We start from the raw sequence: 19,585 nt of genomic DNA, 5'->3' as shown, positions 1-19,585 counted from the left end.
TAACTAAATTAAATGAATTCATTTACTGAAAATAATAATACTTAATCTGATTAGATGTGCTACAGCAAAGTAAAGTGCTTCCTACTAATGCTCCAATCACTGCTAATGTTTTTTTTAAACATTCTGTTGAGTCAACCAAACGGATCCTTTTAAAAACCGTTAATAGCAGTGCAGTTTTTACCAGGCACTTTCTGGCTGCGGAGTTGAGAGGGTGAGTCGTAGATCTCCAGGATCCAGTCGCCTTCTGCTGGCTCTCCCCAGCAGTGGGTGGTCATAAATTCCCAGTTCTTAAAGCCCTCCATGGAGTGATCAAACAACCTGAACATCAAAAATACAAACCCAGACAGGGACACACACCCCAGAGATTCTAGTCAGATCACTAATAAACTGAAGTGGTGCAACTAGCAGAGCAATTTGGACAAATCAGCCTCAGAACAATATAATTACAGCCTCTAATAAACACAAACTGAGCAGTGGATTTCTGCAATCTATCTGGAAGGAGGGAATTTAGTTGTAACAATCAGGATGTGTAACCTTTCATTTAAAACTAGAGTGTCCTAAATGCTAAATGGTAGATCAATCAATAAATTCCAAGAACAAAATAATACGCTCTCTGCCTTAACTGTATGGAGCTAAATGTTTAATTAATCCACAATATTGTTGGAAATTAAAAAAGGTCACAGGTAGTCCTTAAGATGCCAAAATCCAACAATTAAACTGTGGCGTATATGCAAGAAGCACAGAGGCGGTTCATTGCCTTCTAATGGAAAATAATCTGAGGGAACATATCATCATGCTTTAAAACTCTTGACCCAGCTGTAAGTTCTTAATTAACAACATGTGTAACTTTAAAAACAGGACTGAGCCTCCGCTGGCTGCAAACAGGCAGATGATGCAGAGGGTGGGGTCAGGATTACAAAGCTAAGCTGTGGAAAATAATTAGAGTTAAAAAAAAGAATAAGAATTGTGACTTGAACAAACAGCTGATGCCACCTGTTTACATAATTGTTTCTCTTTTCCTTGTGGTTTTGTCTTAATTAGGCAAAAGTGTCCTGATGTAGAATGGTTGTGATAAGCTAAATTATTTATATTAGATAATTGCCTGAATAATAGACTATTTTTAAGATGGATTTGTTCCAGGACAGACTGATACTCTTTGTAAATACTGAAGCGTCATCTCAGGGCATCAGCCAGGAAGTTAAATATTAGCCAGTACTGTGTTTTCCCAATGAAAAAATGACCTTTATCGTACTGATGATAAGCTACGGAGGAACTTATGGAAAACACTGTTGATAATTTGGAGCGGCCAGCAAAATACAAATGAGTGGCCAAACCTGAGAATCTGTTTGGAATGGACCAAACTGTTTGCAGAAATGTATGAAAACCTCTTTATCTAAAGAATGTTAAGAATATTCTTGATATTCTGTCATATATTAAACAGAAAATGTTTTTGCATTCTTGACTGACCCTAAAAAAGCAAAAGCCAGTTAGGTTTAATCTCAGGCAGTAAGAAAGAAAAAAAGAACGGGTTTTATAGAGGGTGAATACATGGTTTCAAATATCCCATTATAAAATATAATCTACAATGTCCATATATCAAGTTTTCTTAAATTGTTTAAGAGACAAAATTATAAGCTTATTCTATTGTCTAATGTTATAAATTTTCCAATGGATGGAGGCATTTGGACTCATTCAAAGACGCCAAGACAGCAGCTATTAAAATGCACAGTAATCCTTTCCACTCTGCTATTTTTTTTTTTTTTTTTGCAAGGCCAAGACATGTTACCAATCACAGCTCCTTCGGTTCTCTACCTGTTGGCGAGCAGCTGAGACTTGGTTCCTGATGGTGAGGTCAGGTTGATTGACAGGTCCCCACGACGAGGGTGTGTGATTGTAATGCGTACGACCACATGCTCCAATGAGACCACTTTGAGGTTGGGGTTGTTCGAACATCCAGTCGCCTTGTAGACAGAGCGAACCAGATGCTCCGGACGGATGGTTCTGCTGGACAGGAAGGAGAGAAAATACCAAAAGAAGCATATGAGCGAATTGAAGGTTTAAATATAATGAAAGAAGAAAATTGGATAAGAAGATACATAAAATGAAGAGTTATTTGGGTTCTTAATCCGTTATACATCAGGTTGAGTGGTAAGAAGAGGCAGAGACCTTCCCACTGACAAAACTAGGGTTTTATAACCTGTGGCTCCAGAGCCGCAATTGGCTCTCTGGACTCGATATGGAGCCAACTAATGGTTTTAAACACAGTATAACAAAAGTAACATTCTAAGAAGCTTCAGCAGTTTTTTTAAAGAACATTTAAATAAGATTTCTTCAAAAAAAAGCATTAAAAAAACAGAAATATATTCCTTGTCATTAGCTTAAAAACTGTTTATTTTTTTGCATTAAATAATATCATATTGAACAAAATCCAAAAATCTTCATGGTTGTCCTTATTTTAAAAACTAAAGAAACAGCAAATAAACTGGTTTTGAATTTTCATTCAAACTCCATAAAATACTTTTAATTTTGTTTGTTTACTGTAAAACAGTAGGGCAGACTAGGGACAGACAGTGAAAATTAGCTTAACCTCTAAATATTATAATTTTTTTTTTGGTATTTGTCTACACAAACATTAGATAAATTCATAAAGAGGCCGTTCCCGCTGAGTTGTATTGAATTCTTCCGTCATTCTAGACCTCATCAGCATCCTGCATCTTCACTTCTACTGCATCCATCTCCTCCTCTTTAGAGCAACCACTGAGGCTTGGGGAGTTTTAAAAAATTAGTTACAAAAATAGATTTTTCTACACATATCTGTAAGCCTGTTTTCATTTGTGTTTCAGTATACTAATACTCTATTCAGCTAAGAACTCTGTTAACTCCCAATACATTTAGTCATTTACAGTCATCAGCCATCTTTGGTCCAACTTAGCAAAATCACCAACACCTCATTAAAAACTTTTCCATTCCTGAATCCACATCCTGTCAAAAAGCTGCACATGATAAGATAGAGAGGATTATTTGCTCAGTCTGCTCTGCGCCACTCAGCAGCAGAACCTCTTCTGAATAGCAAAGACAGATATTTAAAGGCTGCTTTAATAACATCACTGGTATGATCTAATACCACAGCAACACCAAAACAACAGGGAGAACAAGAAAAGAAAACAAAAAACATCATCTTACCAGATATGGGTATTTTCATGCAGTCACTGTACAAGAACTCCCGGTGTGAGTTTGATGAAGATAAACTAAGTTCATTCGCTGATTTATATTGTCCCTGAAATGTGTTGTACTATCTTGTATTATAGATCATTTAACCAAATTCCTTCTGGTCAGAGAAACAATCACAGAATGACATGCTTACAGACGAGTGTAGATATTTTTATTTTAATCAATAATCTCTCGGAGATAAGCCGATAAAGATCTCTGGTTGTTAAAAAGATGAAGCGGGGCACATTGACGGTCGGTTCGAAGAGTAAATGAGAGCCAGCAGTTTATATGAGATCAAGACATATTAAAGATTCTTTGATATTAACCATGAATGACATCAAATATAAATATATATGACTTCAAAATAACACCTTATATATTAATTAGTCCTAAAAATGAGAATTTATGAAGAAAAAAAAACATTAAAGCACAACGTAAAAAAAAAAAGAAAAAAGAAAAAGTTAGATTTTTTTCTTCTTCAAACTCAAGTCACCAGAAAGATGGTAAGTCCTACTTATGCAACCAAAAATGAAAATGAAAATGAAAGTACAAATTAATAACAGACAGTGAACATTTAAAGCATTACACTTGGAGCAGACTCCTTCAAACCAACAACCATCTCTTACAGTGTCTGTCTGGGGAGTCTGGAGCCTTCAAACAGCTCTGGCCTGTCTATTACACAGCTCAGATCACTGAGGGACCAAGCAGAGCAGATGCACAGCTGATTACTACCAGCTTGATTGCACAAAGATCATGACTTTGGCTCCAAGCAGAATGCACAGGGTCAACTGCAGAGCAGCACAGCTAAAGGAGTCTGGAGGGTCCAGCCATTAGTTGAAGGAACACACTGTAGAGGTGACATCTGCTCTGACTCCGTCTACATTTTCCTCCTAAAAATAAAATCTTCCAAACAACTTTGCAAATAGATACTCTACTCATTAAAAAAATAAAACAACAAAAAATAATTCTTCAGCTTGAGAAGAATCCTTAGAGTTGTTTGTTCTTTAATCTGGTTAAAGAAAATCTATTTTTTATTGTTTCTGTCAACCACTCCTGGATAGAGATCCAGCAACAATTCAAGCACCTCTAAGTGTTAAACAACAAGACAGAGCAGAAGTTGGTGGGGTTAGTGACAGAATTGCTTTACTCATTTGAAACTATGGCAGAAATTCTTCCCTTTAACTGCAAAAGGTTCAAGATCCCTGCAAGTCTCAGGCTTTATATAGACCCTATATTTAGAGACTTGTGCAATGAAGCAGAAGAGGCAGAATTACACTGATAATGCTGAACTTTCTGGCCACAGAGGCTTTGACTGAAAGCAAACCAGTCCTGGGCCCCGAGTTCAGCCAGTCAGTTTAATACAGCACAGCGCTCAGGCTTCCAGCTGCATCAAGAATAACAAGCTGTGAAGCCCTGGCTCCGTCTGTGTAAGAGTGTGTGTGCATAGTAAAGGTCTTATGTGAGAACCACCCTGCCAGAACTAATGCTTGGCCCCTATCAAGGTACAGCTTGCACAACCGTGCTCTAAAACACATGCCGGCGCAAAACACTGGAGACAGAAAAAATTAGGAAAGACTGTACAGCTGAGAGAAAATGGAACAGACTGAAACGGGGAGAGGGGAAGGGGGTTTATGAGCAAGCACATGATAAAAACAGTTCTCCTTTATGAGGCGAACATATTTGATGGGGATGCACGGATATGAACAAATCTGATGTTAATATTACTAATACTTAGCTAAATTATATTGTATATATTTTTCTTTGATCGCCATGAGAACATAGTCACACGGTGACAGGGTTTCTTTGCTTCCTGCACTGCATCACTTTCCTGTCACATGCCCAAACAAACATTGATTAAACTATCCATTAAACAGCAGAATTTAACATCTATCATTTCGTAAAAATGAACACAGACTATGAAGGTCAAAATGTTGGCTATCACAAACAATCTTTTAATTTTTCTTATCAACTTTTTCTCCAACCGATTGTGATTACGCTGTACCTGATTTGCCTGTCGGCAGTCTCCACGCAGACGTGTTGGGCGGGGACCTGCTTCCATTGCTCCGCCTCCTTCACCATTGCCTCAGCATCCATTAGGCCAAAGCCGTACAGGTGGCTGACTGCAGAAACAAGGAAATGCCGCGCTGTGGTCATCTCTGTTGTTTGTTTTTTTTGGTCCTATATCTATGAACTAATCATGAGAACGTATGGAGACAGAATAAACAGACACATAAGGAAAACGTGACTGCAAAGATCCTCCTCCTCCTTTTTATTACCTTTCATTCTTTTGTCACCGTAAGCTTAATATATCATTTGACTGCAAAGCATTAATACATGTTACATAACATTAGCCAAATGCTGCATATAAGCAGTCCTTTATTGCACACATTAATTAAGTGATGACTGGGTTTTAAAATATTTTGCAGATATTTTTCATTCCAGTGTTAGATAACAAAAATGCAAGGTTATTTTTTTTCAAACCTTCTCCCTGCAGACTCTCTGATATAAATATTAGATTGGTCAAACAATATTTATGATACTTAAAAAAATGAAACTACAAATTAACTGATTGTAACACATGATACAGTATGGATTCCTTTCATTCATCTACCCCACCGCTTGTTCTGTCACTTGGAAAATCTCCAGGCACATGGAGTCTACTGCCTGGCTGACCCTTAGTTCCCACTCTCCTGGTTTCTCTCCAACATACACACACTCATCTCTCTCTCTCTCTCTCTCCCTCTCTCACACACACATTCAGGTATGTGTTAAACATGCACTGAAAGTTACAAAACAGCACCCACCACACGGACCCTGACAGATGGCAGCTGGCGGCAAACCACTTAGCAAGCAGGAACTGAACCTTTGGAGAAACCTTCAAGGCCTTTTATCTCACCGAATAACGGTTGTTGTAAATAATAACTGGTGTGAGGTTGTTAAAGACAATAACAAAAAAATCTCAATATTAAGTGTATTAAGAAGAACAAAGACTGATGGCCTAAAATCATGTGAATCTTGTTTTTCTAAGGGTTTCATTATATTATTTATCCATCAACACTTTTTGCCAGCCTGACAAGGTGACCTTTATTAAATTGCAGACAGCAGATTTCTTCCTGAAGGATCGAAGTTTTCATTTTGCAGCTTGGTCATGCCCACTCCTTTGTTCACCGCGCTCTTGATGGTTGACTCATTAACACTGACATCAGCAATTTAGAAGTTATCGGTCCTTGGCTACCTTGTGGGCATTTGGCTCCTAAAGTAATTTTCTTCATTGATCTTATCTCAACTGAGAATGTTCTCAAACTGCCTTTATTTGTAAACATCCCATCTTATTACTTTGTCGGATGAAAACTCTTTCGAGAATTTTTTTTGTACAGTTTTATATTTTGGGCTTATTCTACAGTTTTCATGTTTTTATTTAAAGGTAAAAAGGACTCATGAAATGAAACTGTTTTCAGTAGCAGTGTTTCTGTTAACCATCAAATTGTATAAACATATTTGTGAAATAGAAACTCTGTAATTTGGACAAAACTCATGTTTTTCCATATTAGGTATTTACACTTCGGTGAGGTGGTTTTTCAGTCGCATTGAAATTAACAAATTTTACAAAACTGCAATGGAAACAATCCTGGCATCACACAAGTCACGTGGTCTGCAACTGGACCTTACTGCCTTGTAAAATGACTAAGAAGTTAAAGGGGATTGTGTGACATATGAATTCATGAGGAGGCTATTTTTACATTTACCATATATTTTGGACTATATGTTGCAGTTGTTTTCTTTTAATGCTTTGGCCGGGGTTGTTACCTATGCTCCAGAACGATTTATAAATTAAAAATATACCAGTAAATTCCCAATTAGTTTACCATAATAAAACTATTTTATGTGACAGAGTCGCTCCATGTTTTAATTGGAATATATACTTGAGTGTCTCTGCAGTTAAAGTCTAATGCAACCTATCTATGGTTTATTTTTATTTATAATGGATATAGCGGCTGGTGAAAATTATAGTCTGGAAAATGCCATAGTTCACCACCATGAGTGTTTTGAGCAAAAACAGTCAATCAGCACCAGGAGGAGCATCTTAGGGATGCGAATCACGTCTTTGTTTGTGCGGTACACACCCGTGCTCTGCGGTGATTGCTGCTGTTCAATCTAAAAAATGCCGGTGTGCTGCAGCTGTGCATCAATGTAAAAGAGATGTTGCTGTTTAGTCCCCGTTTTTAGAATGTGCTGCAGCCATAGCAGGCTTCACCATGAGGGAAGAGCTGTGGCACAGTGAGAAGAAACTGTGAGATTTGTTGTTCAAATTTTCAGGCGAAGTCTGCATTTTGCTCAGAACTCCTGAATGCAGCTTTACTGCGGACGAATTGACCTCTATGGTTATTTTTGTTGTTGTCTGTTTTGCATTTACTATCAACAATGGAAATTTGAACTGAAACTTAAATTGCTTATAAACCTAAAAAAAAAGTATTAGTCAGCATAGCAGAAGAGACAATTTTTAAAACAGAATACCAAAGTATTTTCCAAAAATCTTTGATTAATTAAATATTCCACTCTGCACAGTAGAAATAAAAAATAAAAAATCAGCAGGTTTAAGTTTGTGTTTCCAATACATTTAGGCTGATGATACGGTTTCCAATCTTGCTGGAATGAGTGTTGGTTGGTTAAGATATATATTAAAGGAATGTGTGTCACCTTTAAGGTCCAGGTCTGGGCAGTGAACTCGAATAGGGATCGACATTTTGGAATTCATAGCATTCTATTTTAAGACATTGCACAATTTGTTAATATTCAAAGATCATCTTACCATCTGAAAATGACATTTCATTGTTCTTTTTGTTCCCAAATATAGACAGATATTTATTAGCCAATTAGATCAGAAACTGGAGGAAGCAATTAGTTTACTTTTCAAACTTAAACATCCTGCTTTATACACGGTAGTAAAATTTCTAAGCAACTATTTGAATGGTAGCCTAGTCGATTCTGTAGGAGCAGACAAAAATTCACAATATACATGAGGTGTAGTGGCTATAACCCTTACAAAGTTGACTTTTCTTGGCATTTCCAAGAAGGAATTGCTGGCCACCAGACTTATCTGGGGATGAAATTATGTATGATGCAGTAGGAGTGCTATTTTTTATATCTCACTTTTGTCAGGCACCGAAATGCTAGAGCGCAAGAAGGTAATGGTGGGATTATATAAACATTTAGGCTGTGCCCGAACGTCTGTCCTAATCACTATACAGGGCACTATGTAGTAGTTACACCATTTTAAATGAGTGTCCGAACGTTTAGTGGATGCAAAAGTAGTGGACTTTAAATTTCCCACAATGCACCTTGAGAAGTAGTGATCATCCATGTTCACTAGACGAGTAGATAGATCCCAGAATTCTTTGTGAGAGCTCTCTTCACAAAGCATTGTGGGATTTGTTGTGACAGCAGCCTCCTGTTGGGTGCAAATAAAGATGGTGCAAGTACCGTGCACGGAGGCAGAGTCAAGTGACCATGCAACGGTCAGTTAACTGAGTTCACTATACAGTCCACTATATAGTCCCGCTCTATATAATGACTGAGGGATTTAGGGGTTAGGGCGGATGTTTGGACACAGCCTTAGACTTTCATGTGTGTGTGTTTTTTGTGCATATACCATTGTAACCAGCACCGTTAGTCTTCCAGTCAGGAGCACTAAGATGTCCAGCTCTCGAGGTCTTTACAATGATGTGCTGAACGTCTCTCCAAGTTAATAAAGGACTAAAAAAAGAAATAAGCAATAGTTAACCACTGTATATACTATACAAAGATGTCACATATGAGATGGTAAAAAAGGCTAATTAGAAGAGAAAACATGGGTTTGTAAGAAGTCTTCATTAGCATATCTATAGAGGGAGGGAAAACATTTAAAAAACGTCATGGTAACGGTGAAAACTTATACTAACATGGAGATAAAGGGGCAGACTGAGCATTAGAATGTGGAGACTTATCCTGAAATTGATGGGGAAATTTTAGAAAACGTTATAGAGGGAAAAATGATAAGATGAACAGAGGTTCAAGATAAAAGAGTATAGAAACAAATCTCACAAAAACCTGGCTGCAATATCAAAGCATTAGGTAAAGAAACCTGTCATAGTGAAAATGGTGGATTAGATTAGAGAGCCTACATGAAGACTGTCTGTTTTTTTTTTTTTTGATCTCACGTGAGAGCTATTACCAGATAGCAGCCATGTGTCTGAAATCGTTTGATGCCCAAACAGGAGATTAAAGGCAAAAAACAGGAAGAAGTGGGTCACCAAGTTTCATGGGATTCCCTTCAATCTCATATGTTTGCCAGATGCTCCATTCCCTCCCTCGTGTCACTCCCTCAACATCTGAGGCCCTCCACATTTTTCCAGTTCTCCAAAGCTCTAGAAGAAGCTGTCATACTACGCTTATAGACCAAAATTTGGGTTTTGAAAGCTATAAAACTTGACAATTCTCCAATTCTATAAATTGGAGAGGGAAAACAAAGAAATAACAGGCCATTTCCCCCCTTAAAAGCTCATATAAAAAGCAGGTATGTTGAAAAAACAAATGCTTCCAGCAGTTAGAAACTATGAGGTGTTTGCATCATTGCTTTTCTGTAAAAATTCAGATTATTTTTTATTTTATTTTTTGTGATAAACTAAAGAAACAGCAATCAAACCAGGATTTTTCCTTAAGGGATTTATTAGAATTTTAATGCTGGAATAACTGCTAGAGTTTAAAAATGAAGTGTTTTTAGTTTCATTCTTTTGCACAGCTGCAATCTGATTACCATATATTTGATGAGAAAAAATAAATGTGACTTTTGAGCTCGGTTGTTTGTTAAAAGTTGACTTTATAAACAAAAATCTGATCTAATCTCTATAGAAGTAACAAAGACTCTTGCCTAAAGGAAAAATCTGATATAATACACTCTCTCTGCTCTAAATTAATCAACGTCTCACTAGTGTTCTCACTATTATTAAATCCATGAGGTTATTCAACATCTAGAGCACAACTGGCCTGAAATAAAATGTCAAGTGCAGAATAAATAAAGGGTGGTAGCACAGATAAGTCCTGAAAGAAGTCAGAATAATTAATGTTTGGATCAATATTAATAGGCTAAGCTGCCACTGCGTAATTATGGTTCCATTAAAGTTTTATGGTCATTAATTAAAAGTGACTTTGGCATTGCTATCTAGGCCATGACTGCCTTCCAATAAACAAGCCAAAACTAATTAATGGAGGAGCTCGCAGACAGCGGGAATCAGCAGCAAATAAGTCTGATATACGTTTCTCTGCTTCTCTAAAGTGTAAATATGGATGGAAAGAAAGCTAGAATGCATGAAACTAGGTAGGTGCAGTCTGCTTACAGAGGATTCCCATCCAACTAGCACTGGTGAATATGCTTTTTCAATTCTAAAACGTGTTTCTGTGGCTCCAGAGAAATGGAAAAATACATTTATTTTTATTTAAAATGGTTCCTTCATATCTTTTTCATTTTTTTCCATGCTTCTTTTTCCTTGATTTTAGACTTCAGGGTAGCTTTCCTATTCTTACATTACAGAAGGGCAGAGATGCTCCTGTAAAATGTATAGTATTGAATCCTGCCCACAAAATACAATGATGTCAGGAGGAGAGAAGGAGTATGTGTGTTTTTTATGTGTTTTAACCACCAAGCTTCCTAGCTGGATAGAGGTTCCAGTTCACACTAAGCCAACATTTTCTACACAGAGCGGTCTTGCCCCTTTGCGCACTTGATCCACACTTGAGCTGAGCGCACATCAAAGTGAATATGCAGTGGAGTGAATTGCCCACAATTCATTGTTGCATGTGATGTTTTAAGTGAAAGGGCAGATGATCCAGTTTGTTTTGCCTTGAAGTTTGATATTGATTAAAATATAATTCCATGATAATCATCCAGATTATCGGATAGTTTGTTCTCTAAATTGATATTCAATGGATAACTTATTTCCACCCAGCTCCAGAAATCATTTGCAAAACAAAAAAAAGTGCATTTTCAATAAAGATTAGTGTGTTAGTTCAGTTAAAGATTAATTAGATGTTACTGGTAATTTTTAGAATATTTTACGAAACTAAATAAACTAAACCTTAGATATATTAGTATATGTCAAGCAATTGCTCAGCCGTTCAATGCAAAGAATCAAGGTCCCCATGTTTAATCTCATCACATCTTCCTAACCTTCGAAAAAGGAAATAGAAATATTTATGACATACTTGTTATAGATGCAATATTTTTTCAGTAAAACATTTTCTATTTAATTATTACAAATAAGGATCTTGTGTAGAAGAAAATCCACATAAATTTATTAAATGGCCCATTTCAGAAACTTTGCTGGTAAAAAAAATTAAAGAATAGATTTAAATATCAAGTAGATCTTTTTTTTATTTTTATGTTTTTTTTTCATAAGAAATTACTGTTTTATGGATATATCTTCTGAAGTATTCAGGTGTTACGCAAAGCATTTCAAACTTTGAATAGTCACAACGATTTTACATCGACAGTCTAACCTGGCACTTCTGATTATCAAACATAAACATTCATTGGAAGTAGTCACACATTCTTAAAATGTTTCTTTAATGAGTTTTAGATCATTCTTCTATTTTAAAACAATCAAAAATGAACTATAAGTAAAACATGCCATGAAATGTCTGGATTACCTAAGATTCCTTTATTTTCATTTTCTTTCTTCTAGCCATTTGATCCAATGAGACTTATTCTCCGACAGGTTTTCATGTATATATTCTAAAGTCTATTTTTATATCCTTTCCTTATTTGAGAAATGTCTTGTACACAGCTAACATTTTTGTTTGAATTTTACACGTTTATTGTGAAAATAAAAAAAAGCTTGTTTTCAGGTCTTATTACCCAATAATTCATATTTTACTTTAAGACCAACTTCACAATAAACACAAGAAAACCTGGTTGTGACAAATATAACCTGATGCTTATTTTAACATAAACCATCACTTTATGGCCCAGTTGTTGCTGAATGTTTACAATTTGGAAAAACTTTCCATATAGGAAGAAAGCTAAAAACACAATAATAACAGATATATTTTTTAATAATGAATGGAATTTACAAACTTTGTTTTGATCCTTACTCAAAGTCCATAATAGCTCTGCTTTTATTGTAGGCGTACCAAACATTATCTAGAGATTTGGTGCTACTGGTGCTTTTTTTGACATCGGAGATGGCTGTAGTGGGAGGAACAGAACTGAGAAATAGCTGCTGCTTCTTTGTAACTTGATTTTGGTTCTTTGTTTTTCACTCTATTTACGTCTGACTCTACAGCTTTGATTGCCATCATGCCGAGCTTGAATTACTTCTTGCTCAAAATAAGCCATTCCTCATATACATTCCCTGGTTCTGTTTTTAGTCATGCAGAAAACTCATGGCTGGATGGCCAATTTTCATTGAATTTACTCTTCCCCATGTTGTCCAGATAAAAAGTTATTGGCGCATCACCCCAAGGTCTGTTTGCAACATTGTTTTTATTGGTTCTGCTGTCAGGATGGAACTAATAATGGTTCCAGCTAAGCTGTTTGGTAAATGTTCAAATATGTATGTGAATTTTTATTATGAATTACAAAAATAAAATGCTATTTATGAATTGGTGACCATTTTAAGACCTATGAAAGACTGATTTAAGACATTTTAATACCAATTAAGGCCTTATTTCAATATTGAAGAATTCAATGCCTTTTAAGACTTTTTAAGGATCCGCAGGAACCCTGAATAAAGGTGATATGACATTTTTGATATTTCAATATACATTAGGCTCTGGTTATAGCATTTGTCACAGATTGAGGTTCAGTGATTTTATGGAGTTTTATGTGATATGAAAAGTGAATTTTTCTAAGATTTTACAAGGAGGAGTTGGATAAACATGGCAAAATAACTGTCAAAAGTTTGTATGGGCAAAAAAGCTGGGGTCTTCTTAGCAGTCATTCTGAGGCTTTTAATGCCAAAACTGAAATTAGGTTGTATCGACCAAAAGTAGGAAATTAATCTAAAGATGAATTGGATGTAAGGCCGTATTATCCAGCCTTGCATCCAAACAACAGGCGCTTATCAAACGGTTTCCGTCAGCACATAGGTTTCTGAACCCAGGACAGTGAGCTTAAGCTCTGCAGGCCTTGATTAAGGTCAGTTAATGTCAAAATTCATTATTCAACCACTAAAAAAAAAAGAGAGAGTCTGGGGGAAAATGCCTCTATGGGAAATCAAAACCACTGCTGACCAAAAGGAAGCTTAAAGGAGAAGTTCGGTTTTTTACACTTAAACCCATTTTCTGTAGTGTCCAGGATGAAATCGAATGATCGACACCAAAAGTTTGACAATTTCTCCTGTCTCTGCTTTTTGGCTCATTTAGAATCACCCCCTGGCTGCTTTAGAATGGCTTGCATAGAGCATGTCCGATAATGTCCTTAAAACAACCTTAAACGTTCTTTTTTTTAAATATGCTACTCACCGGGTCGTCAGCGCTGTTCAATGACGTTCCAAAAAAAGTTTTGTAAAGAAAAAACTTTCCTGTAGTGTTTTATTTAGCATTTTGTAAATCCCATTGAGTTCTGTAGGAATAGTCAATATTCCGCTGCCACCGGAAACGGAAATGGGGCCTGTTTACACAGTTGTAGTCTTTTCGCTTCACTCTGTGTACTCCGACGTCGAGGTGCTAACGTCTCTGTTAAACACTTTAAAAAACTCTGAAAATGGAATACGAAAGGTGGATTCTTGATTCTCGACGTCGGAGTACACAGAGTGAAGCGAAAAGACTACAACTGTGTAAACAGGCCCCATTTCCGTTTCCGGTGGCAGCGGAATATTGACTATTCCAACAGAACTCAATGGGATTTACAAAATGCTAAATAAAACACTACAGGAACGTTTTTTCTTTACGAAACTTTTTTTGGAACGTCATTGAACAGCGCTGACGACCCGGTGAGTAGCATATTTTAAAAAAAGAAAGTTTAAGGTTGTTTTAAGGACATTATCGGACATGCTCTATGCAAGCCATTCTAAAGCAGCCAGGGGGTGATTCTAAATGAGCCAAAAAGCAGAGACAGGACCAATTGTCAAACTTTTGGTGTCAATCATTCGATTTCATCCTGGACACTACAGAAAATGGGCTTAAAGTGTAAAAAACCGAACTTCTCCTTTAAGACTCTCCTCACAATTTCCCCCCCAAAAAATCCTGATGATCTCCAAGACTCTTGGGAAAATATCCTGTGGATAGATGAACTTTATCATTATCTCACATTTCAATTGCCTGAATTTTTCTGAGGATTTGAGAAAAAGAACATAACACCAACACCAAACACTGTTTTGGCAGTTTGATGCTCTGGGCCTGCTTGAAAACCTCAAGAACTTTCTAGAACTGTTTAAACCATGAATACTCCACTCCACAAAAACCATGCAGCAATCAACTGAACCATCATCACTGTATAATCTGAAGCTTATTAGCAACTCCATTTCTGAATGGCAAAGATTTATAAGTTATTCTGTTTTGTTTTTTTTAAGGAACTCATATTTCAGAGCCAGGTTGCTTTGGAGTGCTTTTTACTTAAAAAAAATAATAATAACACATTAAACTTTTTGCATTCACTCTTTTATCTTTATCTCATTCTAAAAATATTTTTCTGATCTAAAACAAACTTTGAAAATAAAAAAAATTAAAAATAAATGAACACTGATTAAATCTATTTCCAGCACTGAACTTTGCTTTTTTTTTGTCTGTGCTGCTCTATAATAAAACAACAGGAAGAAAAAAAAAAAACCTAAAAACTAACAGAGTGAAAGTCATTAAGGAAAGAAGCTGGTTTCCCTCAAAGGATTAGCAAACAGTATTGTTGAAAGCCACAAAAAAGTTGAAAGCAAGCAGAGAAGAAACCATGTGTGATAATCTTGTTGAGAAAACGGGCTTAGGAGCCCGGCACTGCCTGGAAACAGAGAATATTTTCTGTTCGGAGGATTTGGATTGGATTATCCAGGTTAATCGACGTGACCTCAGTTATCTGAGCTGCTCAACATGTGATGATGAGCCTAATTCACAGTCTCTGCACTTGCATTGCTCTGTTGTCAATTCATGAATTTATTACAATATTGCAACCCAGAATGGATTTAAGCGAAGAACCAGCGAGCATTTATAGATCTTTTGAAAGAAAGGGGGGTTCTGAAAGATAGGGAAGGGATTACAGCAAGACATTGAAATAGGGTGAAAAAAATAAATTTTTTATTTAAGGATTAAAATATTGTTCATATTTTAATCCTTAAAATATGAACACATTTATAAATGTGTCCAAAACTATCCACCATGTCTCCAGGTCATTATAGAATAAAAAAAGAACAGTTTCTGGAGATGAAACTTTTTCCAGGTGTAAAAGTTTACATTTTTCCAATCGACTGCCTTCTTTTAAACTGTCTGCTCAGGTTTTAATCAGAGTTAAAGGGTAGTCGACAAAGCCAAAAGCCTCATCATTTAAATTTCTGCTGCAAACAATCAAAATGCTAATGAGCTATCCACCTGCCTCAGGATCCCAGTGCATGTATTCGTAATATACCACCAGGGAGTGCGAGGAAAATCCAGGCTAAGACTTCTAACAGTTTGTATACACTGCAGCTAAATGTGGCTGTCGCTTCACAATAGAGATTTAATCCTGTTAAAGCCCTTCAAAAGATAACCATTGAGTAAGCAGGATGAAAAAATCAGGAAAAGCTGCTAAAAACTTGTTGCGTACAGCACAAACTTTTCCATAGAGCTTTTCTTTACTTTCAGGCATAAACATCTAGTTAAGAAATCTGCTAAAGAGCACGAGTTCAAAGGGATGCTTCATCAATTTCGATAATCAAGAGAACACGAATGGCTAATTATTTTCCACCTTCACACCATTGATAAAACAAAGACAGCTCCTCCAAGTGATTAAGTGCATTTCAACTGTTGACAATGTGAAGCATCACGTGTTTCTCTTATAGATCGGTAAGAAAAGAGGACAAGAAGGCTTTAGAGGCTAGTGCCGGGACAAAGGGATGAGGTTAAGTGGATCTTACTTTGCTTCCAGGGCCAGAGCAATGATGGCAGCTGCCATGGGAGCCGAGGCCGATGTCCCTGTGTGACTGTCTGTGCATCGGTGTCTCAGGTCTGTTGTGATCTGAGGACAGAAGAGCATGAAACATTAAAAAGAAGAAGAAAAAATAAATGCAGAGCAAAGAAAGAAAAGGATACAAAAAGAAAGGATGTAGTGCAGATAGAATTGAAAAAAACTAATTTCAGAGAATGATGGAGAGATACCACAGTAACAACAGGCATAGCAGGAAACAAAGAGACAGACTAAAGACAAAATGGAGATTTAAACACACCTGAGGCCTCTCAGACACATTCCAGCAATGATACGAAATGCACACCTCACATTTATTATGAGAGAAACAAAAAGGCCCATTGTATTAAGCAATGGGTAATAAAAGTTCAAATAAGAGCTGTAATAATTGCTTTGATTGCGCAGACTTTAAACAGCCATCAAGTTACACAGCTTGACATCCAGTCAGCCAAGAAAAGCTTGACTAACTTCCAGCCTGAGTCCTCATCAGAAGGAGCTTCTCTGGACTGAAAAGTTTGAGGGTTTATCTAAACACATAGAAACTGCACTTTACAAGCTGCTCTAGGCAGGCCTAAGATTATGGCACATGAGCTTCTATTGTTCAAAGCTTTTTATGGAGCATAGTGTGTGTGTGTGTGGCATCAGTGTGAGGAATGTGGCAAGAAGCTGATAAACAAGCCAGTCCTACATGGTCAGACTTTTCGGTTATCCCAGTGCTGTGGTTGAAAGATGTCAGACAAGATCATAGCGCTTTAACCAACTCTTAGGCATTCATGGATGTCTATGCATGTCTGAAGTGGTTTATCTGAACAGAATGCATACAAAACTTCCTTTAAAAGAAAAAAAAAGAATAACATAAAACATAAAGCCGTTTTGAAACTAACAATCTTTCGGTCGTAGTTCTCCCCACTGCTGTACGTAGTGGTCAGGGTGGACGAGCATTCCTCCAGGTACCAGGGCTTTCGTCCGCTCTCAGCCGTGCTGGAAATGGAGATGGTGTAGATGGAGTTGGTGTAACCATCGCAGGAGCAGTGGTCTCTGCTGCGCCCACCATTTCCAGAAGCCCACACAAAGATAGAGCCACGGCCCTTTCTTCCCTGAAAAAAAAAGGAAATAGATTTTAGTTATCTTTTCGTTATCTTCTGTTACCATTTTTTATTTTTTTTACAACTGAAATCACAGAGCAAAAAATGCATAAGGATACTAATGCCTAATAACACATCAGTATGCAGTCAAACAGTAACTTAAATCCTTAGCAGTTAAGAATCATTTTAATGTTTAAATCAGTCGTTTCTTTACAAAAGTCCTCATTACAAATACCTCATTATGAGGCTCTCATTTAAAACCTGCGTTATTACAAATATAAAAAAGAATAAAGTCTAAATGTATCAAGGTGCCATTTTTTTCTCATCAATTCCATGTAGAATGGATCTCATTATTCCTCTGAGACTATTAGCATCCACGCCTTGCATTACTAGGTGTAATCCAAGGTGTTGGATGCAGTGGGTGGAGGCTGGACTTTAGATCAGTAAGGTATGTTGTCTGGAGTGAAGAATCATGCTTCTCTCAGCTAATCCAACAGTCGAGTCTGGTTTTGGCAGGAAACTCTCTGCCTAACTGGATTTTGTTGAGTCTAAGATTCAAAGGGGATTATGACGTAGGGCCATTGTTCAGGTGTTTGAATATTGATTCTGCAGCATTTAGAGACATTGCGAACACTTTTCTGCTCTAAAGTGTGTCATAACACTTTTAAAGGGGCTCTTCCTGGTTGAGACCAGCCTGATCCTCTGTTCCAATGGTGTATGATCCCAGAGTTCCTATACGACTGAACCTTTAAGCATTCCCAAAAGAGCGGAAATTGTTTCAGCTGCAACGGGTGAATGACATATTAAATACTATGGATTAAGAATGAGATTATACTGAAGTTAATGTTTGAAGGCAGAAGAACAAATACATTTGGAAATAGAGTGCATGTAAGAAAAAATACTGAAAATATTCTCTAGGTGTTCAGAACTTCCTTCAGATGAACAAAAAATAACAACTTGTACTCTGAATAATTTTCTACTGATTGAGACCAAATCTAATAGAAATTCAATTTAATCTTAACCTCAAACATAAAGATTGTGTGAGGTGCTTAGGATGATGAACGCAACGTCAGACAAGGAGTTAGTGAGGAAAAAAAAAAAACGATCAGACTAACTGAGACTGAAATTCACACCAACTGTTTCAACACACTAAACACACAGACTCTAATACGCGGTAATAAAGGGTAGAATGGAGTTTTTCAAGAGAAGGCTTCTGTCAGACAGCGATAAGCGCTTGAAGCCCCTCTGCAAGTGAGGGAGGATCAGTTGGGAGCAAACGCTGGCAGATGAGAGTGATGGAGAGTACTTTTATAAGCAGTTAACAAAAGAAAAGGGATAATACACAAAAAGGGATGGGGGGGGAGTGACGGAGGCAGGAGGATAATTAAACATTATATAAACAAGGCACAGAGAAGGTAAGATCTGCTTAAATCACGTCTTACTGTTTAAACCTCAGCTCTGAGCAAACTGTCTCCTCAGAGTGCCGCTCGTGTCAACGTCACAAAACAAGCGCACCACTTTCACTCATCTTCACTATCAAAGCTTAATGGGGACACGGGGACAGATAGGACTACCCAGCTCCAACAGCTGAATGGCCATCTTTCTCACCTCTGTCATTTTCAAACCCCAGCAGAAACATGGGTGTTAGTAATGCTCACTATCTTTACAGGTCACTTTTTTCCTTTTTTGTCCCCACTTTTGACTTTTTTTCCATAGCTTTCTGCGTTTTCAGCCGGAAGATACAGAAAATAACTTCAAGTCTTATAAAAACACTGCAAAAAATGGATAACTAAATTTTTTTTTGTTTTTTGTTTTTATCTGTGTATTTTTCTTAAACTGATGAGGTAATTGAGACACTTTGCCAATGGAACAATACAATTTACATCAAGAATAAGAAACAACTATTGCATTGTTTTATTTACCAAGAATATATTATCTAAATATCTTATTTTAAGAGTAAAAAATGCCATTCCATAAGCAAATGCTCTTATTTACCTGCTCAAATGAAAGGTAAATAAAGTAAATTTAAGAACTTTTACTTATTTCTGGATAATTTTTCCAGCGAATCGTTAACTCAACTGCCTCACTACCAGAGTATTTGCTTCATTAAGTTAAACCTGGCTAAAGCAAATCGCTTATGAAATGTAGTCATTTCAAGTTTCCCACTCAA

At 36.8% G+C, this 19,585-nt stretch overlaps 1 protein-coding gene across 5 annotated transcripts in view; it reads right to left on the bottom strand.

Annotated features, from left to right (window-relative positions):
- pcsk5b (proprotein convertase subtilisin/kexin type 5b) overlaps positions 1 to 19,585 on the bottom strand; it is a 119,155-nt gene that overhangs the window by 51,476 nt on the left and 48,094 nt on the right. For 3 of the 5 annotated variants that reach the window (XM_038295518.1, XM_038295520.1, XM_038295522.1), the window contains exons 8-13: positions 17,215 to 17,427; positions 16,284 to 16,384; positions 8,861 to 8,964; positions 5,213 to 5,330; positions 1,813 to 2,004; positions 182 to 318 (exon numbers count right to left, since the gene is read on the bottom strand). In XM_038295518.1, the coding sequence (XP_038151446.1) occupies positions 182 to 318; positions 1,813 to 2,004; positions 5,213 to 5,330; positions 8,861 to 8,964; positions 16,284 to 16,384; positions 17,215 to 17,427 (865 nt within the window). The remainder of the gene's footprint in view (positions 1 to 181; positions 319 to 1,812; positions 2,005 to 5,212; positions 5,331 to 8,860; positions 8,965 to 16,283; positions 16,385 to 17,214; positions 17,428 to 19,585) is intronic. The other 2 variants (XM_038295519.1, XM_038295521.1) reach the window with 1 other exon arrangement.

Source organism: Cyprinodon tularosa, unplaced genomic scaffold, assembly GCF_016077235.1.
Source record: "Cyprinodon tularosa strain WSP-4 unplaced genomic scaffold, ASM1607723v1 ctg356, whole genome shotgun sequence".
Classification (NCBI taxonomy): domain Eukaryota; kingdom Metazoa; phylum Chordata; class Actinopteri; order Cyprinodontiformes; family Cyprinodontidae; genus Cyprinodon; species Cyprinodon tularosa.
Note: the sequence above shows the minus strand (reverse complement) of the source record. Positions and strands in the feature narration are given on the sequence as shown.